We start from the raw sequence: 18792 nt of genomic DNA, 5'->3' as shown, positions 1-18792 counted from the left end.
ACTATTACACTATTATTACACTTCCTGTGGCTCTCCAAAGCATCCTGGGATTGTCATTGACATTTTCCCTAACTGCTGGTCCGGGGTCAGATATTTGTTATTAACCAAATGGCTTCATGTTAAGACTCGTGGTAGGGTAATCAGATCCCATATCTGTGGTTAGGGGTAGCCTCTACTACCTTACTTAGAGTGACTTAAAAGTTAAAAGTCTAGATGGGTTTGGTCAACTAGGCTACACAAGGGTAAAGTAGTAATTATAGTTAAGAGTGGGACAAAACACAGGTATTAACATGCTAAGAGCTGTCTACAGAAACACTTAGGAACAAAGAGGAACGGGACTACTTCCCTGGACAGGAAGTGCTTTGAGAGACTAGTCAAGGATCATATCACCTCCACCCTACCTGACACCCTAGACCCACTCCAATTTGCTTACCGCCCAAATAGGTTCACAGACAACGCAATTGCAATCACACTGCACACTGCCCTAACCCATCTGGACAAGAGGAATACCTATGTAAGAATGCTGTTCATCGATTACAGCTCAGTATTTAACACCACAGTAACCTCCAAACTCGTCATTAAGCTCGAGACCCTGGGTCTCGACCCCGCCCTGTGCCACTGGGTCCTGGACTTTCTGACGGGCCGCCCCCAGGTGGTGAGGGTAGGAAACAACATCTCCACCCCGCTGATACTCAACACTGGAGCCCCACAAGGGTGTGTTCTCAGCCCTCTCCTGTACTCCCTGTTCACCCATGACTGCGTGGCCATGCACACCTACAACTCAATCATCAAGTTTGCAGACGACACTACAGTGGTAGGCTTGATTACCAACAACGACGAGATGGCCTAAAGGGAGGAGGTGAGGGCTCTCGGAGTGTGGTGTCAGGAAAACAACCTCTCACTCAACGTCAACAAAACAAAGGAGATGATTGTGGACTACAGGAAACAGCAGAGGGAGCACCCTCCTATCCACATCAACGGGACAGTAGTGGAGAAGGTGGAAAGTTTTTTAAATTCCTCGGCATACACATCACGGACAAACAGAAATGGTCCACCCACACAGACAGCGTGGTGAAGAAGGCGCAGCAGTGCCTCTTCAACCTTAGGAGGCTGATAGCAGAGGTTTTTCACCCTGCTATCATCCAGAAGGTGAGGTCAGTACAGATGCATCAAAGCTGGGACCGAGAGGCTGAAAAACAGCTTCTATCTCAAGGCCATCAGACTGCTAAACAGCCATCACTAACATTAAGTGGCTGCTGCCAACATACTGACTCAAATCTCTAGCCACTTTAATAATAAACATTGGATGTAATAAATGTCTCACTAATCACTTAAACAATGCCACTTTATATAATGTTTACATACCCTACATTACTCATCTCATAGTATATACTGTACTCTAAACCATCTACTGCATCGTACCTATGCTGTTCGGCCATCGCTCATCCATATATTTTAATGTACATATTCTTATTCGTTCCTTTACACTTGTGTGTGTATAAGGTAGTTGTTGTGAATTTGTTAGATTACTTGTTAGATATTACTGCACGGTCGGAACTAGAAGCATTTCACTACATTCACATTAACATCTGCTAACCATGTGTATGTGACCAATAAAATTTGATTTGACTTCCCTGGACAGAGCAGAGGTCTTACTACTTCCCTGGACAGGACAGAGGTGTTACTACTTCCCTGGACAGAGCAGAGGTCTTACTCCTTCCCTGGTCAGGACAGAGGTGTTACTACTTCCCTGGACAGAGCAGAAGTGTTACTACTCCCCTGGACAGAGCAGAGGTCTTACTCCTTCCCTGGACAGAACAGAGATGTTACTCCATCCCTGGACAGAACAGAGGTGTTACTCCTTCCCTGGACAGAACAGAGATGTTACTCCATCCCTGGACAGGACAGAGGTGTTACTACTTCCCTGGACAGAGCAGAGCTGTTACTCCATCCCTGGACAGGACAGAGGTGTTACTACTTCCCTGGACAGGACAGAGGTGTTACTACTCCCCTGGACAGGACAGAGGTGTTACTACTTCCCTGGACAGAGCAGAGGTCTTACTACTTCCCTGGACAGAACATAGGTGTTACTACTCCCCTGGACAGAGCAGAGGTGTTACTACTTCCCTGGACAGAGCAGAGGTCTTACTACTTCCCTGGACAGAACATAGGTCTTACTACTTCCCTGGACAGAACAGAGGTCTTACTACTTCCCTGGACAGAACAGAGGTCTTACTACTTCCCTGGACAGAACAGAGGTCTTACTACTTCCCTGGACAGAACAGAGGTCTTACTACTTCCCTGGACAGAACAGAGGTCTTACTACTTCCCTGGACAGAGCAGAGGTCTTACTTCTTTCCTGGACAGGGCAGAGGTGTTACTACTTCCCTGGACAGAACAGAGGTCTTACTACTTCCCTGGACAGAACAGAGGTCTTACTACTTCCCTGGACAGAGCAGAGGTCTTACTTCTTTCCTGGACAGAACAGAGGTCTTACTACTTCCCTGGACAGAACAGAGGTCTTACTACTTCCCTGGACAGAGCAGAGGTCTTACTCCTTTCCTGGACAGAACAGAGTTGTGGTTCAGGATTTGACTTGTTCATCCCTCCTTTCTGGTTTTCTTTTCATCATGACCACTAAGAGCAACAAGTCCACCATGACTCTTCCACCAACGTTGTCCTAACAACATGTCCACCAAGACGCTTCCACCAATGTTGTCCTAACAACAAGTCCACCATGACTCTTCCATCAATGTTGTCCTAACAACATGTCCACCAAGACGCTTCCACCAATGTTGTCCTAACAACATGTCCACCATGACTCTTCCATCAATGTTGTCCTAACAACATGTCCACCATGACTCTTCCATCAATGTTGTCCTAACAACAAGTCCACCATGACTCCCTCACCAATGTTTTCCTAACAACATGTCTACCATGACTCTTCCACCAATGTTGTCCTAACAACATGTCCACCATGACTCTTCCACCAATGTTGTCCTAACAACATGTCCACCATGACACTTCCACCAATGTTGTCCTAACAACATGTCCACCATGACACTTCCACCAATGTTGTCCTAACAACATGTCCACCATGACACTTCCACTAATGTTGTCCTAACAACATGTCCACCATGACACTTCCACCAATGTTGTCCTAACAACATGTCCACCATGACACTTCCACCAATGTTGTCCTAACAACATGTCCACCATGACACTTCCACTAATGTTGTCCTAACAACATGTCCACCATGACACTTCCACCAATGTTGTCCTAACAACATGTCCACCATGACTCTTCCACCAATGTTGTCCTAACAACATGTCCACCATGACACTTCCACCAATGTTGTCCTAACAACATGTCCACCATGACTCTTCCACCAATGTTGTCCTAACAACATGTCCAGCATGACTCTTCCACCAATGTTGTCCTAACAACATGTCCAGCATGACTCTTCCACCAATGTTGTCCTAACAACATGTCCACCATGACTCTTCCACCAATGTTGTCCTAACAACACGTTCACCATGACTCTTGAACCTGAGCTCTGTCCAACACAAATGTCCTGTCCTCCTGTCCCTTTTATTGAACCTGAGCCCTGCCCAACACAAATGTCCTGTCCTCCTGTCCCTTTTATTGAACCTGAGCCCTGCCCAACACAAATGTCCTGTCCTCCTGTCCCTCTTATTGAACCTGAGCCCTGCCCAACACAAATGTCCTGTCCTCCTGTCCCTCTTATTGAACCTGAGCTCTGCCCAACACAAATGTCCTGTCCTCCTGTCCCTCTTATTGAACCTGAACCCTGCCCAACACAAATGTCCTGTCCTCCTGTCCCTCTTATTGAACCTGGGCCCTGCCCAACACAAATGTCCTGTCCTCCTGTCCCTCTTATTGAACCTGAGCCCTGCCCAACACAAATGTCCTGTCCTCCTGTCCCTCTTATTGAACCTGAACCCTGCCCAACACAAATGTCCTGTCCTCCAGTCCCTCTTACTGAACCTGGGCCCTGCCCAACACAAATGTCCTGTCCTCCTGTCCCTCTTATTGAACCTGAGCCCTGCCCAACACAAATGTCCTGTCCTCCTGTCCCTCTTATTGAACCTGAGCCCTGCCCAACACAAATGTCCTGTCCTCCTGTCCCTCTTATTGAACCTGAGCCCTGCCCAACACAAATGTCCTGTCCTCCTGTCCCTATTATTGAACCTGAGCTCTGCCCAACACAAATGTCCTGTCCTCCTGTCCCTCTTATTGAACCTGAGCCCTGCCCAACACAAATGTCCTCTCCTCCTGTCCCTCTTATTGAACCTGAGCCCTGCCCAACACAAATGTCCTGTCCTCCTGTCCCTCTTATTGAACCTGAGCCCTGCCCAACACAAATGTCCTGTCCTCCTGTCCCTCTTATTGAACCTGAGCCCTGCCCAACACAAATGTCCTGTCCTCCTGTCCCTCTTATTGAACCTGAGCCCTGCCCAACACAAATGTCCTGTCCTCCTGTCCCTCTTATTGAACCTGAGCTCTGCCCAACACAAATGTCCTGTCCTCCTGTCCCTCTTATTGAACCTGGGCCCTGCCCAACACAAATGTCCTGTCCTCCTGTCCCTCTTATTGAACCTGAGCCCTGCCCAACACAAATGTCCTGTCCTCCTGACCCCTCTTATTGAACCTGAGCCCTGCCCAACACCAGAGTCCTTTGATGAGACAGACAGTGACAGGTAAATCTAGTTGATTTGTCAGCTCCCTTTCATTTGCCCCTAGTCACACCCAACTCAAGACACAACTCACCAAAGTGTCACAGAGATCACGATAGAACTATATGGCAGTACAGTAGCTATCTACAGACTAGAACTACCATCCTGTCTCTAGTTCAGAAATATATGGCAGTACAGTAGCTGTCTACAGACTAGAACTACCATCCTGTCTCTAGTTCAGAAATATATGGCAGTACAGTAGCTGTCTACAGACTAGAACTACCTTCCTGTCTCTAGTTCAGAAATATATGGCAGTACAGTAGCTGTCTACAGACTAGAACTACCTTCCTGTCTCTAGTTCAGAAATATATGGCAGTACAGTAGCTGTTTACAGACTAGAACTACCATCCTGTCTCTAGTTCAGAAATATATGGCAGTACAGTAGCTGTCTACAGACTAGAACTACCATCCTGTCTCTAGTTCAGAAATATATGGCAGTACAGTAGCTGTCTACAGACTAGAACTACCATCCTGTCTCTAGTTCCGAAATATATGGCAGTACAGTAGCTATCTACAGACTAGAACTACCATCCTGTCTCTAGTTCAGAAATATATGGCAGTACAGTAGCTGTCTACAGACTAGAACTACCATCCTGTCTCTAGTTCAGAAATATATGGCAGTACAGTAGCTATCTACAGACTAGAACTACCATTCTGTCTCTAGTTCAGAAATATATGGCAGTACAGTAGCTGTCTACAGACTAGAACTACCTTCCTGTCTCTAGTTCAGAAATATATGGCAGTACAGTAGCTGTCTACAGACTAGAACTACCATCCTGTCTCTAGTTCAGAAATATATGGCAGTACAGTAGCTGTCTACAGACTAGAACTACCATCCTGTCTCTAGTTCAGAAATATATGGCAGTACAGTAGCTGTCTACAGACTAGAACTACCATCCTGTCTCTAGTTCAGAAATATATGGCAGTACAGTAGCTGTCTACAGACTAGAACTACCATCCTGTCTCTAGTTCAGAAATATATGGCAGTACAGTAGCTGTCTACAGACTAGAACTACCATCCTGTCTCTAGTTCAGAAATATATGGCAGTACAGTAGCTGTCTACAGACTAGAACTACCATCCTGTCTCTAGTTCAGAAATATATGGCAGTACAGTAGCTGTCTACAGACTAGAACTACCATCCTGTCTCTAGTTCAGAAATATATGGCAGTACAGTAGCTGTCTACAGACTAGAACTACCTTCCTGTCTCTAGTTAGAACTGAAGCAGACATGTTTTCCAGCCAAACCCCAGAGGGGTGGATTCTTTATCATAGTTTAAGCACAGCTTATAGGTCTGCACAGTATAATGAGCAGTGCAATTTTCAGGTTGAAGGGACGTCTTTCAAACATCCAACGTCACATTCCAAGCCACTGCCTGGGCCTAGAGCCCAGTCGAACTAGCCTGCAGAAAGACCTCAGAAGCATGATCGTACAATTATTGATAGTTTGGTAATAGTTATGTGAAATCTATTTGACTACATTAGCATAAATAAAATGTGTATGTTACTTAGACATTCATCATATAATCTTCCCCCAATATGTTTTATTAATATAGTTCCACAAGACCCAACCATCCATCAGTCAACGAACACAAAACATAATGCTGCTACGGTGTTAAACACTGGTATGATTATGACTGAGTTTGGGACCTCATGTTCATAGAGGTTGTTGGAACAGCTGTGGATCCAGGAAAGGATCCAGAGATTTTGGAGCCCTATGAAACAACAGAGTTTATCATTTAATTATGGCATGAGATAGAAGCTACCCTACAATACATCAGCATTCCACTCAGAAACATCCTGTAAGGAAAGAGACCACAGCTCCAATACAACCAATCATTTCCAAGACACCTACTGTAACATGGACAGAGATGCCACATCTATTCTATGTGGAAATATTGCTAAAAAGAATGATAATGGTATTTCTGAAACCCCTGATGATATGAATTGTCTGTAAGCCCATACAAAAGACACAGCGTTCCAACAGAGTTGACCTCTATGTGAGTTAGCGAGGTTGAAGGACACTGTGTTCACTGCCACCCTGGCATGGTTAACAAGAGAAGGAAACAAAGACAGATGAAGTCAGGAGCCACAAGATGAACTGGCATCTGTTTCCCTGGAAAGACTGGCCTGGCCAACCCTCAACCCTCCCTGGAGAAGGGAAAGTCTGAGCACACCATCAATCACTAGCCTGGAGGGACACACAAACAATGCTGCACACGCACACACCACATTCACACATAGAGAAAGAGAGAGAGCGAGAGAGAGAGAGAGCAAGAGCGAGACAGACAGACAGACAGACAGACAGACAGACAGACAAAAAAAAAAAAAAAAGAGAGAGAGAGAGAACTACAGACAATACACAAACCCTCTAATCCAAAAAGGCCTGTGGATCATTAATTCCAATTGGCTTTACTTAAACTCTTTAACATCGTCCTCAGCTCTGGCATCTTCCCCAATATTTGGAACCAAGGACTGATAACCCCAATCCACAAAAGTGAAGACAAATTTAACTCCAATAACTACCATGGGATATGCGTCAACAGCAACCTTGGGAAAATCCTCTGCATTATCATTAACAGCAGACTTGTACATTTCCTCGGGGAAATGAAATGTACATTTCCTCTATTGAGCAAACGTCAAATTGGCTTTTTACCAAATTACCATACGACATACCAAGTATTCACCTAGCACATCCTAATTGATCCTAACAAATCAAAACATAGGCAAAGTCTTCTCATGCTTTGTTGACTTCAAAAAAGATTTAGACTCAATTTGGCATGAGGGTCTGCTATACATATTGATGGAAAGTGGTGTTGGGGGAAAAACATATGACATTATAAAATCCATGTACACAAAATTGGCACAAAACACACATTTCTTTCCACAGGGCCGGGGGGTGAGACAGGGATGCAGCTTAAGCCCCACCCTCTTCACCATATATATACAGTGCCTTGCGAAAGTATTTGGCCCCCTTGAACTTTGCGACCTTTTGCCACATTTCAGGCTTCAAACATAAAGATATAAAACTGTATTTTTTTGTGAAGAATCAACAACAAGTGGGACACAATCATGAAGTTGAACGACATTTATTGGATATTTCAAACTTTTTTAACAAATCAAAAACTGAAAAATTAGCCGTGCAAAATTATTCAGCCCCTTTACTTTCAGTGCAGCAAACTCTCTCCAGAAGTTCAGTGAGGATCTCTGAATGATCCAATGTTGACCTAAATGACTAATGATGATAAATACAATCCACCTGTGTGTAATCAAGTCTCCGTATAAATGCACCTGCACTGTGATAGTCTCAGAGGTCCGTTAAAAGCGCAGAGAGCATCATGAAGAACAAGGAACACACCAGGCAGGTCCGAGATACTGTTGTGACTAGAACAGTCTGCAGCACCCGGCCTCTCCCTACTAGACTCTGAAGTGAAACATCTACTGCTGATGATCTGGTGATTCTGTCCCCAACCAAGGAGGGCCTACAGCAGCACCTAGATATTCTGCACAGATTCTGTCAGACCTGGGTCCTGACAGTAAATCTCAGTAAGACAAAAATAATGGTGTTACAAAAAAGGTCCAGTTGCCAGAACCACGAATACAAATTCCATCTAGACACTGTTGCCCTAGAGCACACAAAAAAAAGAGTACATAACTCAGCCTAAACATCAGCGCCACAGGTAACATCCGCAAAGCTGTGAACGATCTGAGAGACAAGGCAAGAAGGGCATTCTCTGCCATCAAAAGGAACATAAGATTTGACATACCAATTAGGATCTGTCAAAAAATACTTGAATCAGTTATAGAACCCATTGCCCTTTATGGTTGCGAGGTCTGGGGTCCGCTCACCAACCAAGAATTCATAAAATGGGACAAACACCAAATTGAGACTCTGCATGCAGAATTCTGCAAAAATATGCTCTGTGTACAACATAAAACACAAAATAATGCATGCAGAGCAGAATTAGGCCGATACCCACTAATTATCAAAATCCAGAAAAGAGCCTATTCTATAACCACCTAAAAGGAAGCGATTCCCAAACCTTCCATAACAAAGCCATCACCTACAGAGAGATGGACCTGGAGAAGAGTCCCCTAAGCAAGCTGGTCCTGGGGCTCTGTTCACAAACACAAACACACCCTACAGAGCCCCAGGACAGCAACACAATTAGACCCAACCAAATCATGAGAAAACAAAAAGATCATTACTTGACACATTGGAAAGAATTAGCAAAAAACAGAGCAAACTAGAATGATATTTCGCCCTAAACAGAGAATACCTGACCACTGTGACTGATGCAAAATTAAGGAAAGCTTTGACTATGTACAGATTCATTGAGCATAGCCTTGCTATTGAGAAAGGTCGCCGTAGGCAGACCTGGCTCTCAAGAGAGGATAGGCTATGTGCACACTGGCCACAAATTGAGGTGGAAACTGAGCTGCACTTCCTAACCTCCTGCCAAATGTATGACCATATTTCCCTCAGATTACACAGACCCACAAATAATTCAATATTTTTTTTACCTATTGGGTGAAATTACCACAGTGTGCCATCACAGCAGCAAGATTTGTGACCTGTTGCCACAAGAAAAGGGCAACTAATAAAGAACAAACACCATTGTAAATACAACCCATATTTATGCTTATTTATTTTGCCTTTTTAACTATAACTATTTGCACATCATTACAACACTGTATATATACATAATATAACATTTGACATGTCTTTATTATTTTGGAACTTGTGTGAGTATAATATTTACTGTTCACTTTTTATTGTTTATTTCACTTTTGTTTATCCATTTCATTTGCTTTGGCAATGTAAACATATGTTTCCCATGCCAATAAAGCCCCTTGAATTGAATTGAATTAGAGAGAGAGAGAGAGAGAGAGAGAGAGAGAGAGAGAGAGAGAGAGAGAGAGAGAAGAGAGAGAGAGAGAAAGAGAGAGAGAGAGAGAGAGAGAGAGAGAGAAAGTTACATTTGTAATGTCTTTATTATTTTGGTACTTTTGTGAGTGAAATGCTTACTGTACATTTTTTATTTAACTTTTGTTTATTATCTATTTCACTTTCTTTGGCACTGTAAACATATGTTTCCCATGTCAATAAAGCCCCTTAAATTATAATAGCTGATTGAGGATTTCAGTGAAAACATTACAAAGATGAAAAGACTAATAAACGTCAAGTCAATGTTATGTCTAGCAGGTTAAAAGACCACCACAAGCTCTGGCTTGTATAGTAGACTAACCTAATATTGTACTTTCTATTCCAATGCAACTATTGAATGTGCTATTGGCGTTGGTGTTGGATGATTGTCTTTGCGGTTTTAGCTGTTCATAGTTCCGGACAAGCCTAGACATACATTACCATTAGCACAACCACCACATTTCATTCCTCCCTTGAGTGATGGATCAAATATCACTAAACCTGATTATGCCAAGAACAGTCCACAGCATAGGTGTCATAGAAACCGAAATGTTTTCCTTATGTGGTCTACAATGGGTATGCCATCAAGAGTAGCTGTAATAAACGAATTTCAGTAGGGGTTCAAATCAAATCTATAATCTCCTATAACGCAGATGTAAAATGTTTTTATTCACAAAATGTAACATAGTAGGCTGTTATTTTATGTTGTAATACCAACTAGAGATGCAATAGTATTCATTTACAAAGATATTTAAGTCACGTGCATTTAAAGTCTCAAAAGGCTTACATTTTGCCTGTACATTTCGAAGAAATTGCAAAAATGTATCCAAGATATATATGTATTTACCTGTCCTTTGAGTTTCTGTCCGTGTGACAACCAGCAGAAGTACGCAGGTATGCAGACCCAACGACCACCTGTCAACACAAGGCATGCTTTTCCGCTTATTTGTGCTAAATATTTCCACAAATCCTTTTGTTTAGTAAGCAAAAAGCTAAAATATTCATGCACATTTGGGCATCTCCGTCTCGGTCCTAGAACAGTGTCGTTGGAATTAATGGCAGGTACGCTACGCAGCCTTTGCACAGTTCCAAGGTGAGTTCTCTGCCTGCGCACGGAACCTTGAATACCGAAACAGAATTGACAGTATAATCTACAGTAAAACGTTAGTTCGCGGGCGCTATGGACAAAACCTAAATTTATCCACGGGATTTTCCCCTGGGTCCTAAGTGTCCTAACGTTTTGGTAGATTCATCCAAACCTCCGTGACTGACAGGTCCAATCGAATATACATACTGTACACACTGACATTTGGCGCCTTTTATGACTTCATGATATCCACATACCTTGCAGAATCATGTAAGCTAACATAGGGCACAGTCAAACAACTATTTACACAATATGCAAGTTCTTCAATAAGCTTTATGTACACCAAGACTCATTTGACTAAACCTAATCAAAGGCTGCAGGAAAACGGTATTATCAGCATTTAGTTGGCTTATACATGTCCCCATGTTGAGACATGATGGCATATAATACATGCCCCTAAACCCTGCATTCCACCCAGAGAGAATGGAAAAGCTGCTTAGCTGACAGACAGTGAGTGTACAGTGTGCAGTGTGTAGTGAGTCTGTCCATCTAGCACTAAATCAACCCACCCACACTGTTAAAGCCTACATGTGGAAACCAATATTCTCTAATGAAGACATACAGTGCTTTCAGGAAGTATTCAGACCCTTTTATTTTTTCAACATTTTGCAATGTTACAACCTTTACCTAAAATTGATGAAATAAAACAAATTAATCAGGCCTCCATTGTAAAATAAGAATGTGTTCTTAACTGACTTGCCTAGTTAAATAAGGTTAAATAAAATACAATAAAAAAACATAATAACAAAGTGAACACAGGTTTTTAGAAATTTTAGCAAATTTATAAAAATTCAAAACATAAGTATTCAGACCCTTTGGTATGAGACTCGGGTGCATCCGGTTTCCATTGATCATCATTGAGATGTTTCTACAACTTGATTGGAGTCCACCTGTGGTAAATTCAATTGATTGGACATGATTTGGAAAGGCACACACCTGTCTATATAAGGTCCCACAGTTGACAGTGCATGTCAGAGAAAAAAAACGAGCCATGAGGTCGAAAGAATTGTCCGTAGAGTTCCGAGACAGGATTGTGTCAGATCTGGGGAAGGGTACCAAAACATTTCTGCAGTATTTAAGAACACAGTGGAACACAATGGCCTCCATCATTCTTAAATGGAAGAAGCTTGGAACCACTAAGACTCTGCCTAGAGCAGAACTGAACAATCGGGGGAGAAGGGCCTTGGTCAGGGAGGTGACCAAGAACCCTATGGTCACTCTGACAGAGATCTAGAGTTTCTCTGTGGAGATTGGAGAACCTTCCAGAAGGACAACCATCTCTGCAGCACTCCACCAGTCAGGCCTTTATGATAGAGTGGCAGACCACTTATGGCAGCCCACTTGGAGTTTGCCAAAAATAATCTAAAGGTCTCTCAGACCATGAGAAACAAGATTCTCTGGTCTGATGAAACCAAGATTAAATTCTTTGGCCTAAAAGCCAAGCGTCATGTCTGGAGGAAACCTGGCACATTCCCTATGGTGAAGCATGGTGGTGGCAGCATAATGCTGTGGGGATGTTTTTCCAGTCTGAGGCATGGACTGGGAGACTGGTCAGGATCAAGGGAAAGATGAACGGAGCAAAGTACAGAGCGATCCTTGATGAAAACCTGCTCCAGAGCGCTCAGGACCTCAGACTGGGGGCGAAGGTTCATCTTCCATCAGGGCAACAACCCTAAGCACACAGCCAAGACAACGCGGGAGTGGCTTCAGGACAAGTCTCAGAATGTCCTTGAGTGGCCCAGCAAGAGCCTGAACCCGATCAAACATCTCTGGAGAGACCTGAAAATAGCTGTGCAGCAACGCTCCCCATCCAACCTGATAGAGCTTGAGAGGATCTGCGGAGAAGAATGGGAGAAACTCCCAAAATACAGGTGTGCCAAGCTTGTAGTGCCATACCCAATAAGACTCGAGGCTGTAATCACTGCCAAAGGTGCTTCAACAAAGACTTGAGGCTGTAATCGAGTAAAGGGCCTGAATATTTATGTAGATGTAGTATTTCTGGTTTTAATTTTTTATAAATTAGAAAACCTTTCTTAAAACCTGTCTTACTTTGTCATTATGGGGTATTGTGTGTAGATTGATGAGGGGGAAAACCTAACAAAATGTGGAAAAAGTCAAGGGGTCTGAATACTTTCCGAATGCACTGTATGGCCAGTTGAATTGCTTTTCAAGAGAGATTTCCCAATCCCTAAAGAGTGGCATTTATTGATGTGGTTCAAGCAAATTGAAATATGGTTCATGTTATGTCAACGGACATCATATGCCCATGTTATTAATTGTACATTATGTAGTTTGTATGCAGGTTGCGTAGTTCAGCCTTGCACTGCTAGCTACAGTACTCTATGTGTGGTGTGGTCAGATCTGCTGACTAATAGATCAGTGATGGCATTTCTTTGTCAGTAGAGGGCAATCCTACCCTTGGCTTGGCTTGAGCTGCTAGAATAGAATAGAATAGAATGGAGTAGAATATAATGGAAAAGAATAGAATGGAATAGAATATAATGGAATAGAATAGAATGGATTGGAATGGAATATAATTAAATTGGATATAATTTAATAGGATATAATAGGATTGAAGACAATAGAATAGGATAGAATAGAATGGAATAGAATACAATAGAAGGGAATAGAATATAATGGAATAGTTGTCTTATCCCAAAGGGAATTGCAGGAAACAAGACACATAACTGACAGCCACAATGACTCTCACTCTCCTCTCAGGAGGGTCAACACAGTCACGGTTGTTAACAAGTCAGGAATTGCGAAACGCAGCCAATGTTCCTCGCCTGTCATTTAGTTCAGTAAGCCAAGGAAACTCACACAAAATGTCAAGGTCATCATGTAATCTTAGAGTGCTGCCAGATCATGCCTGACGTTTCTGAGAGGTGAACCATGTACAATGAGTTTTTAAATGACTAGTCTACTCCTGTGTTAGGTTAGATAGCTTGCACGTCTGAAACTCTGAATCTCCAGGTACCTCATTTCGACCTCAATCTTGTCCACACACGTAGACAGGCAGGTCCACTCGTCTTTCAGAGAGGTTTCACCACGCTTCTCAGCTATGTAGCCTGGAGGTGTGTATCTAGGCGTTGTGTTTCTAGGGCCTTCACTTCAGAGCCAGACTCCATCCATCTTCCTCCACAACTTGGGCAGTCAAAGCACAGGAAGTGACATTTTCAAGGTGCCACTTAAACTGTGACTGCATATGAACGTCATTAGTATAACGTATAATATATATATATATATATATATATATATATATATATATTTTATCCAGCAGGATAAACATTCCAAACAGCCTACCAGGGGGGGGGGGGGGGGGGCTTATAACTCTCTCACTACAGGAAAGTGAGGAGACCAGTCTCTGTGCTTCTGCCAGAAGTATAGCCATAGTACAGTGCCTTGCGAAAGTATTCGGCCCCCTTGAACTTTGCGACCTTTTGCCACATTTCAGGCTTCAAACATAAAGATATAAAACTGAATAATTTTGCACGCCCAATTTTTCAGTTTTTGATTTGTTAAAAAAGTTTGAAATATCCAATAAATGTCGTTCCACTTCATGATTGTGTCCCACTTGTTGTTGATTCTTCACATAAAAATACAGTTTTATATCTTTATGTTTGAAGCCTGAAATGTGGCAAAAGATCGCAAAGTTCAAGGGGGCCGAATACTTTCGCAAGGCACTGTATCTCTTTCTGACAAGTGTAGTTAGAATGAGGCTGCCAGTGGTGGGATAGAGTGTTTAGCACACATCTGTCCAACTCTGACTAGAAAAATAGTCATGATAAAACATTGAATTATAAAATCATATTTTTTGCCATTTGCTAGCAAGAAAAGTTTAATAGTATCATATAGTTGTTTCGTGTCCGGTACGATTGTATCATTATTTAAGCGCCGCACATTTTGTGCAAAGGTGATACGTTGTGTAATTTCATCTCACCTATGAGAGTGAAGAGAAAATTCAGCAACTCTCGGAGAACACTGGAAGTTGATTAAATAGTTTCTTTGTTGTCAACCATAAAACCTACGGGTTTCGGCCCTAACCTTCATCAAGGTTTACTCTCTTTGGTTTTTACAGAAGAAAATGAAGGAGAGGTTTTTATATATTTCAAAATTGCCTCCGGTGAGTTCAGGGACCAATCACAATGGGGATGCAAAACCTGAGGTGATTGGTAATCACATCACGGGAGGCCATTTTGAAATATCTACAGGCCTCCTTCATGTCAATCAATCAATCAATCAATTAAATGTATTCATGAAGCCCCTTTTACATCAGCCGATGTCACTAAGTGCTATTCAGAAACCCAGCCTAAAACCCCAAACAGCAAGCAATGCAGATATAGAAGCACGGTGGCAAGGAAAAACTCCCTAGGAAGGCAGGAACCTAGGAAGAAACCTAAAGAGGAACCAGGCTCTGAGGGATGGCCAGTCCTCTTCTGGCTGTGTCGGGTGGAGATTATAACAGTACATGGCCAAGATGTTCAAACGTACATAGAAGACCAGCAGGGTCAAATAATAATAATCACAGTGGTTGTAGAGGGTGCAACAGGTACCTCTGGAGTAAATGTCAGTTGGCTTTTCATTCAGAGTTAGCAGGTGTGGTAGAGAGAGAGTCGAAACAGCAGGACAAGGTAGCACGTCCGGTGAACAGGTCAGGGTTCCATAGCCGCAGGCAGAACAGTTGAAACTGGAGCAGCAGCACGACCAGGTGTACTGGGGACTGATGTAATGGGCCCAGTCACTCACCATACAAGCTGTTGTCAAACTGTTGTAATGGGCCCAGTCACTCACCATACAATACAAGCTGTAGTCAAAGTGTTGTAATGGGCCAAGTCACTCACCATACAAGCTGTAGTCAAACTGTTGTAATGGGCCAAGTCACTCACCATACAAGCTGTAGTCAAACTGTTGTAATGGGCCCAGTCACTCACCATACAAGCTGTAGTCAAACTGTTGTAATGGGCCAAGTCACTCACCATACAATACAAGCTGTAGTCAAAGTGTTGTAATGGGCCAAGTCACTCACCATACAAGCTGTGGTCAAACTGTTGTAATGGGCCAAGTCACTCACCATACAAGCTGTAGTCAAACTGTTGTAATGGGCCCAGTCACTCAACATACAAGCTCTAGTCAAACTGTTGTAATGGGCCCAGTCACTCACCAAACAAGCTGTAGTCAAACTGTTGTAATGGGCCCAGTCACTCACCAAACAAGCTGTAGTCAAACTGTTGTAATGGGCCCAGTCACTCACCATACAAGCTGTAGTCAAACTGTTGTAATGGGCCCAGTCACTTACCAGGAGGAGAGAGCATGGGGCTGGGGAAGGGGGGCTGGGGGCTGGGGCTGACAGACACTGATAGGGGAGGTCATTAAATCAAATCAAATCAAATCAAATCACATGTTATTTGTCACATACACATGGTTAGCAGATGTTAATGCGAGTGTAGCGAAATGCTTGTGCTTCTAGTTCCGACAATGCAGTAATAACCAACAAGTAATCTAACTAACAATTCCAAAACGACTGTCTTATACACAGTGTAAGGGGATAAAGAATATGTACATAAGGATACATGAATGAGTGATGGTACAGAGCAGCATCGGCAAGATACAGTAGATGGTATCGAGTACAGTATATACATATGAGATGAGTATGTAAACAAAGTGGCATAGTTAAAGTGGCTAGTGATACATGTATTACATAAGGATGCAGTCGATGATATAGAGTACAGTATATACGTATGCATATGAGATGAATAATGTAGGGTAAGTAACATTATATAAGGTAGCATTGTTTAAAGTGGCTAGTGATATATTTACATAATTTCCCATCAATTCCCATTATTAAAGTGGCTGGAGTTGAGTCAGTGTCAGTGTCAGTGTGTTGGCAGCAGCCACTCAATGTTAGTGGTGGCTGTTTAACAGTCTGATGGCCTTGAGATAGAAGCTGTTTTTCAGTCTCTCGGTCCCAGCTTTGATGCACCTGTACTGACCTCGCCTTCTGGATGATAGCGGGGTGAACAGGCAGTGGCTCGGGTGGTTGATGTCCTTGATGATCTTTATGGCCTTCCTGTAACATCGGGTGGTGTAGGTGTCCTGGAGGGCAAGTAGTTTGCCCTCGGTGATGCGTTGTGCAGACCTCACTACCCTCTGGAGAGCCTTACGGTTGAGGGCGGAGCAGTTGCCGTACCAGGCGGTGATACAGCCCGCCAGGATGCTCTCGATTGTGCATCTGTAGAAGTTTGTGAGTGCTTTTGGTGACAAGCCGAATTTCTTCAGCCTCCTGAGGTTGAAGAGGCGCTGCTGCTACCATAGCATATGGGGCGGCAGGGTAGCCTAGTGGTTAGAGCGTTGGACTAGTAACCGGAAGGTTGCAAGTTCAAACCCCCGAGCTGACGAGGTACAAATCTGTCGTTCTGCCCCTGAACAGGCAGTTAACCCACTGTTCCTAGGCCGTCATTGAAAATAAGAATTTGTTCTTAACTGACTTGCCTAGTTTAATAAAGGTAAAATTTAAAAAAAAAAAAAAAAAATATGCACAGTTGAAGAGGCGCTGCTGCTACCATAGCATATGCACAGTTGAAGAGGCGCTGCTGCTACCATAGCATATGCACAGTTGAAGAGGCGCTGCTGCTACCATAGCATATGCACAGTTGAAGAGGCGCTGCTGCTACCATAGCATATGCACAGTTGAAGAGGCGCTGCTGCTACCATAGCATATGCACAGTTGAAGAGGCGCTGCTGCTACCATAGCATATGCACAGTTGAAGAGGCGCTGCTGCTACCATAGCATATGCACAGTTGAAGAGGCGCTGCTGCTACCATAGCATATGCACAGTTGAAGAGGCGCTGCTGCTACCATAGCATATGCACAGTTGAAGAGGCGCTGCTGCTACCATAGCATATGCACAGTTGAAGAGGCGCTGCTGCTACCATAGCATATGCACAGTTGAAGAGGCGCTGCTGCTACCATAGCATATGCACAGTTGAAGAGGCGCTGCTGCTACCATAGCATATGCACAGTTGAAGAGGCGCTGCTGCTACCATAGCATATGCACAGTTGAAGAGGCGCTGCTGCTACCATAGCATATGCACAGTTGAAGAGGCGCTGCTGCTACCATAGCATATGCACAGTTGAAGAGGCGCTGCTGCTACCATAGCATATGCACAGTTGAAGAGGCGCTGCTGCTACCATAGCATATGCAGTGATAGCAATGACTATATGTCTAGTTATTTATGTAGGCCTACATAGCTTTTCCTGCAGTCAAATGACCTAGTGGCCTCCTGGCTGGAATGTTTTTCATATCTTTCATAATTTAATAATTAATAAACTTGTGTTTCTATGTATAACAGTTTTGTTATATTTCAGTCTTCTGTGATGTATATAAAGTGTAATATTGGGATGCAAACTCAAGATGGAATACATTTCAACTCTATATCTGACATGGTGTAGGTGTCTTCTTGTTTTAAGCCCATAACCATGTGTGTGAGGTGTATACTTTTGTTTCAAAGCAGATTTGTTTAAGACTACCAAGAATCACTCTGTGTGACTCTGATTTTCACTGCAGTGAAAGGTTAAATGCTTCACCAATTGTTTATAAGCAGAGTTTGAGCTCAGCAATTATCAACTGCCCTTCCAGAATGTACATTTAAACATCTATGTCTATGACACATCATACATCGTCTGTGTTTACGGATGATGAGCTAGTGTGCTTGATGCCGGGAGTCACTGTCTTGGCAGGTGGGGTGTCCTCTGTGGAGATTAAACACAGGATCTCTAGGAAGCTGATTGATCAGTCACAGAGCAGTGCTGCTCAGTGCTTCTGTCTATATTTAGCTCCTGTAGGGTCTGTGAATGGAGGGCCAAGACTTATCTGACTGGCTGTCATCAAAACCTGTGGTATTTTTAGGGGCGGCTAGTAGCGGCAGGGCAGCAGCTGCACAAGCATTTAACGGTTGTTCAT

General features: G+C 43.3%; 1 protein-coding gene across 1 annotated transcript in view; it reads right to left on the bottom strand.

Annotated features, from left to right (window-relative positions):
• Positions 1-10851, bottom strand: part of LOC139412879 (collagen alpha-1(XVIII) chain-like) — a 71048-nt gene extending 60197 nt beyond the window's left edge. The window contains exon 1 of the mRNA XM_071159679.1: positions 10532-10851. Coding sequence (XP_071015780.1) covers positions 10532-10616 — 85 coding nt within the window. The 5' untranslated portion in view covers positions 10617-10851. The remainder of the gene's footprint in view (positions 1-10531) is intronic.
• Between the last annotated feature and the right edge of the window lie 7941 nt (positions 10852-18792).

This window comes from Oncorhynchus clarkii, chromosome 7 (assembly GCF_045791955.1).
Source record: "Oncorhynchus clarkii lewisi isolate Uvic-CL-2024 chromosome 7, UVic_Ocla_1.0, whole genome shotgun sequence".
NCBI classification, from domain to species: domain Eukaryota; kingdom Metazoa; phylum Chordata; class Actinopteri; order Salmoniformes; family Salmonidae; genus Oncorhynchus; species Oncorhynchus clarkii.
This window is presented reverse-complemented; position numbering and strand designations above follow the sequence as displayed.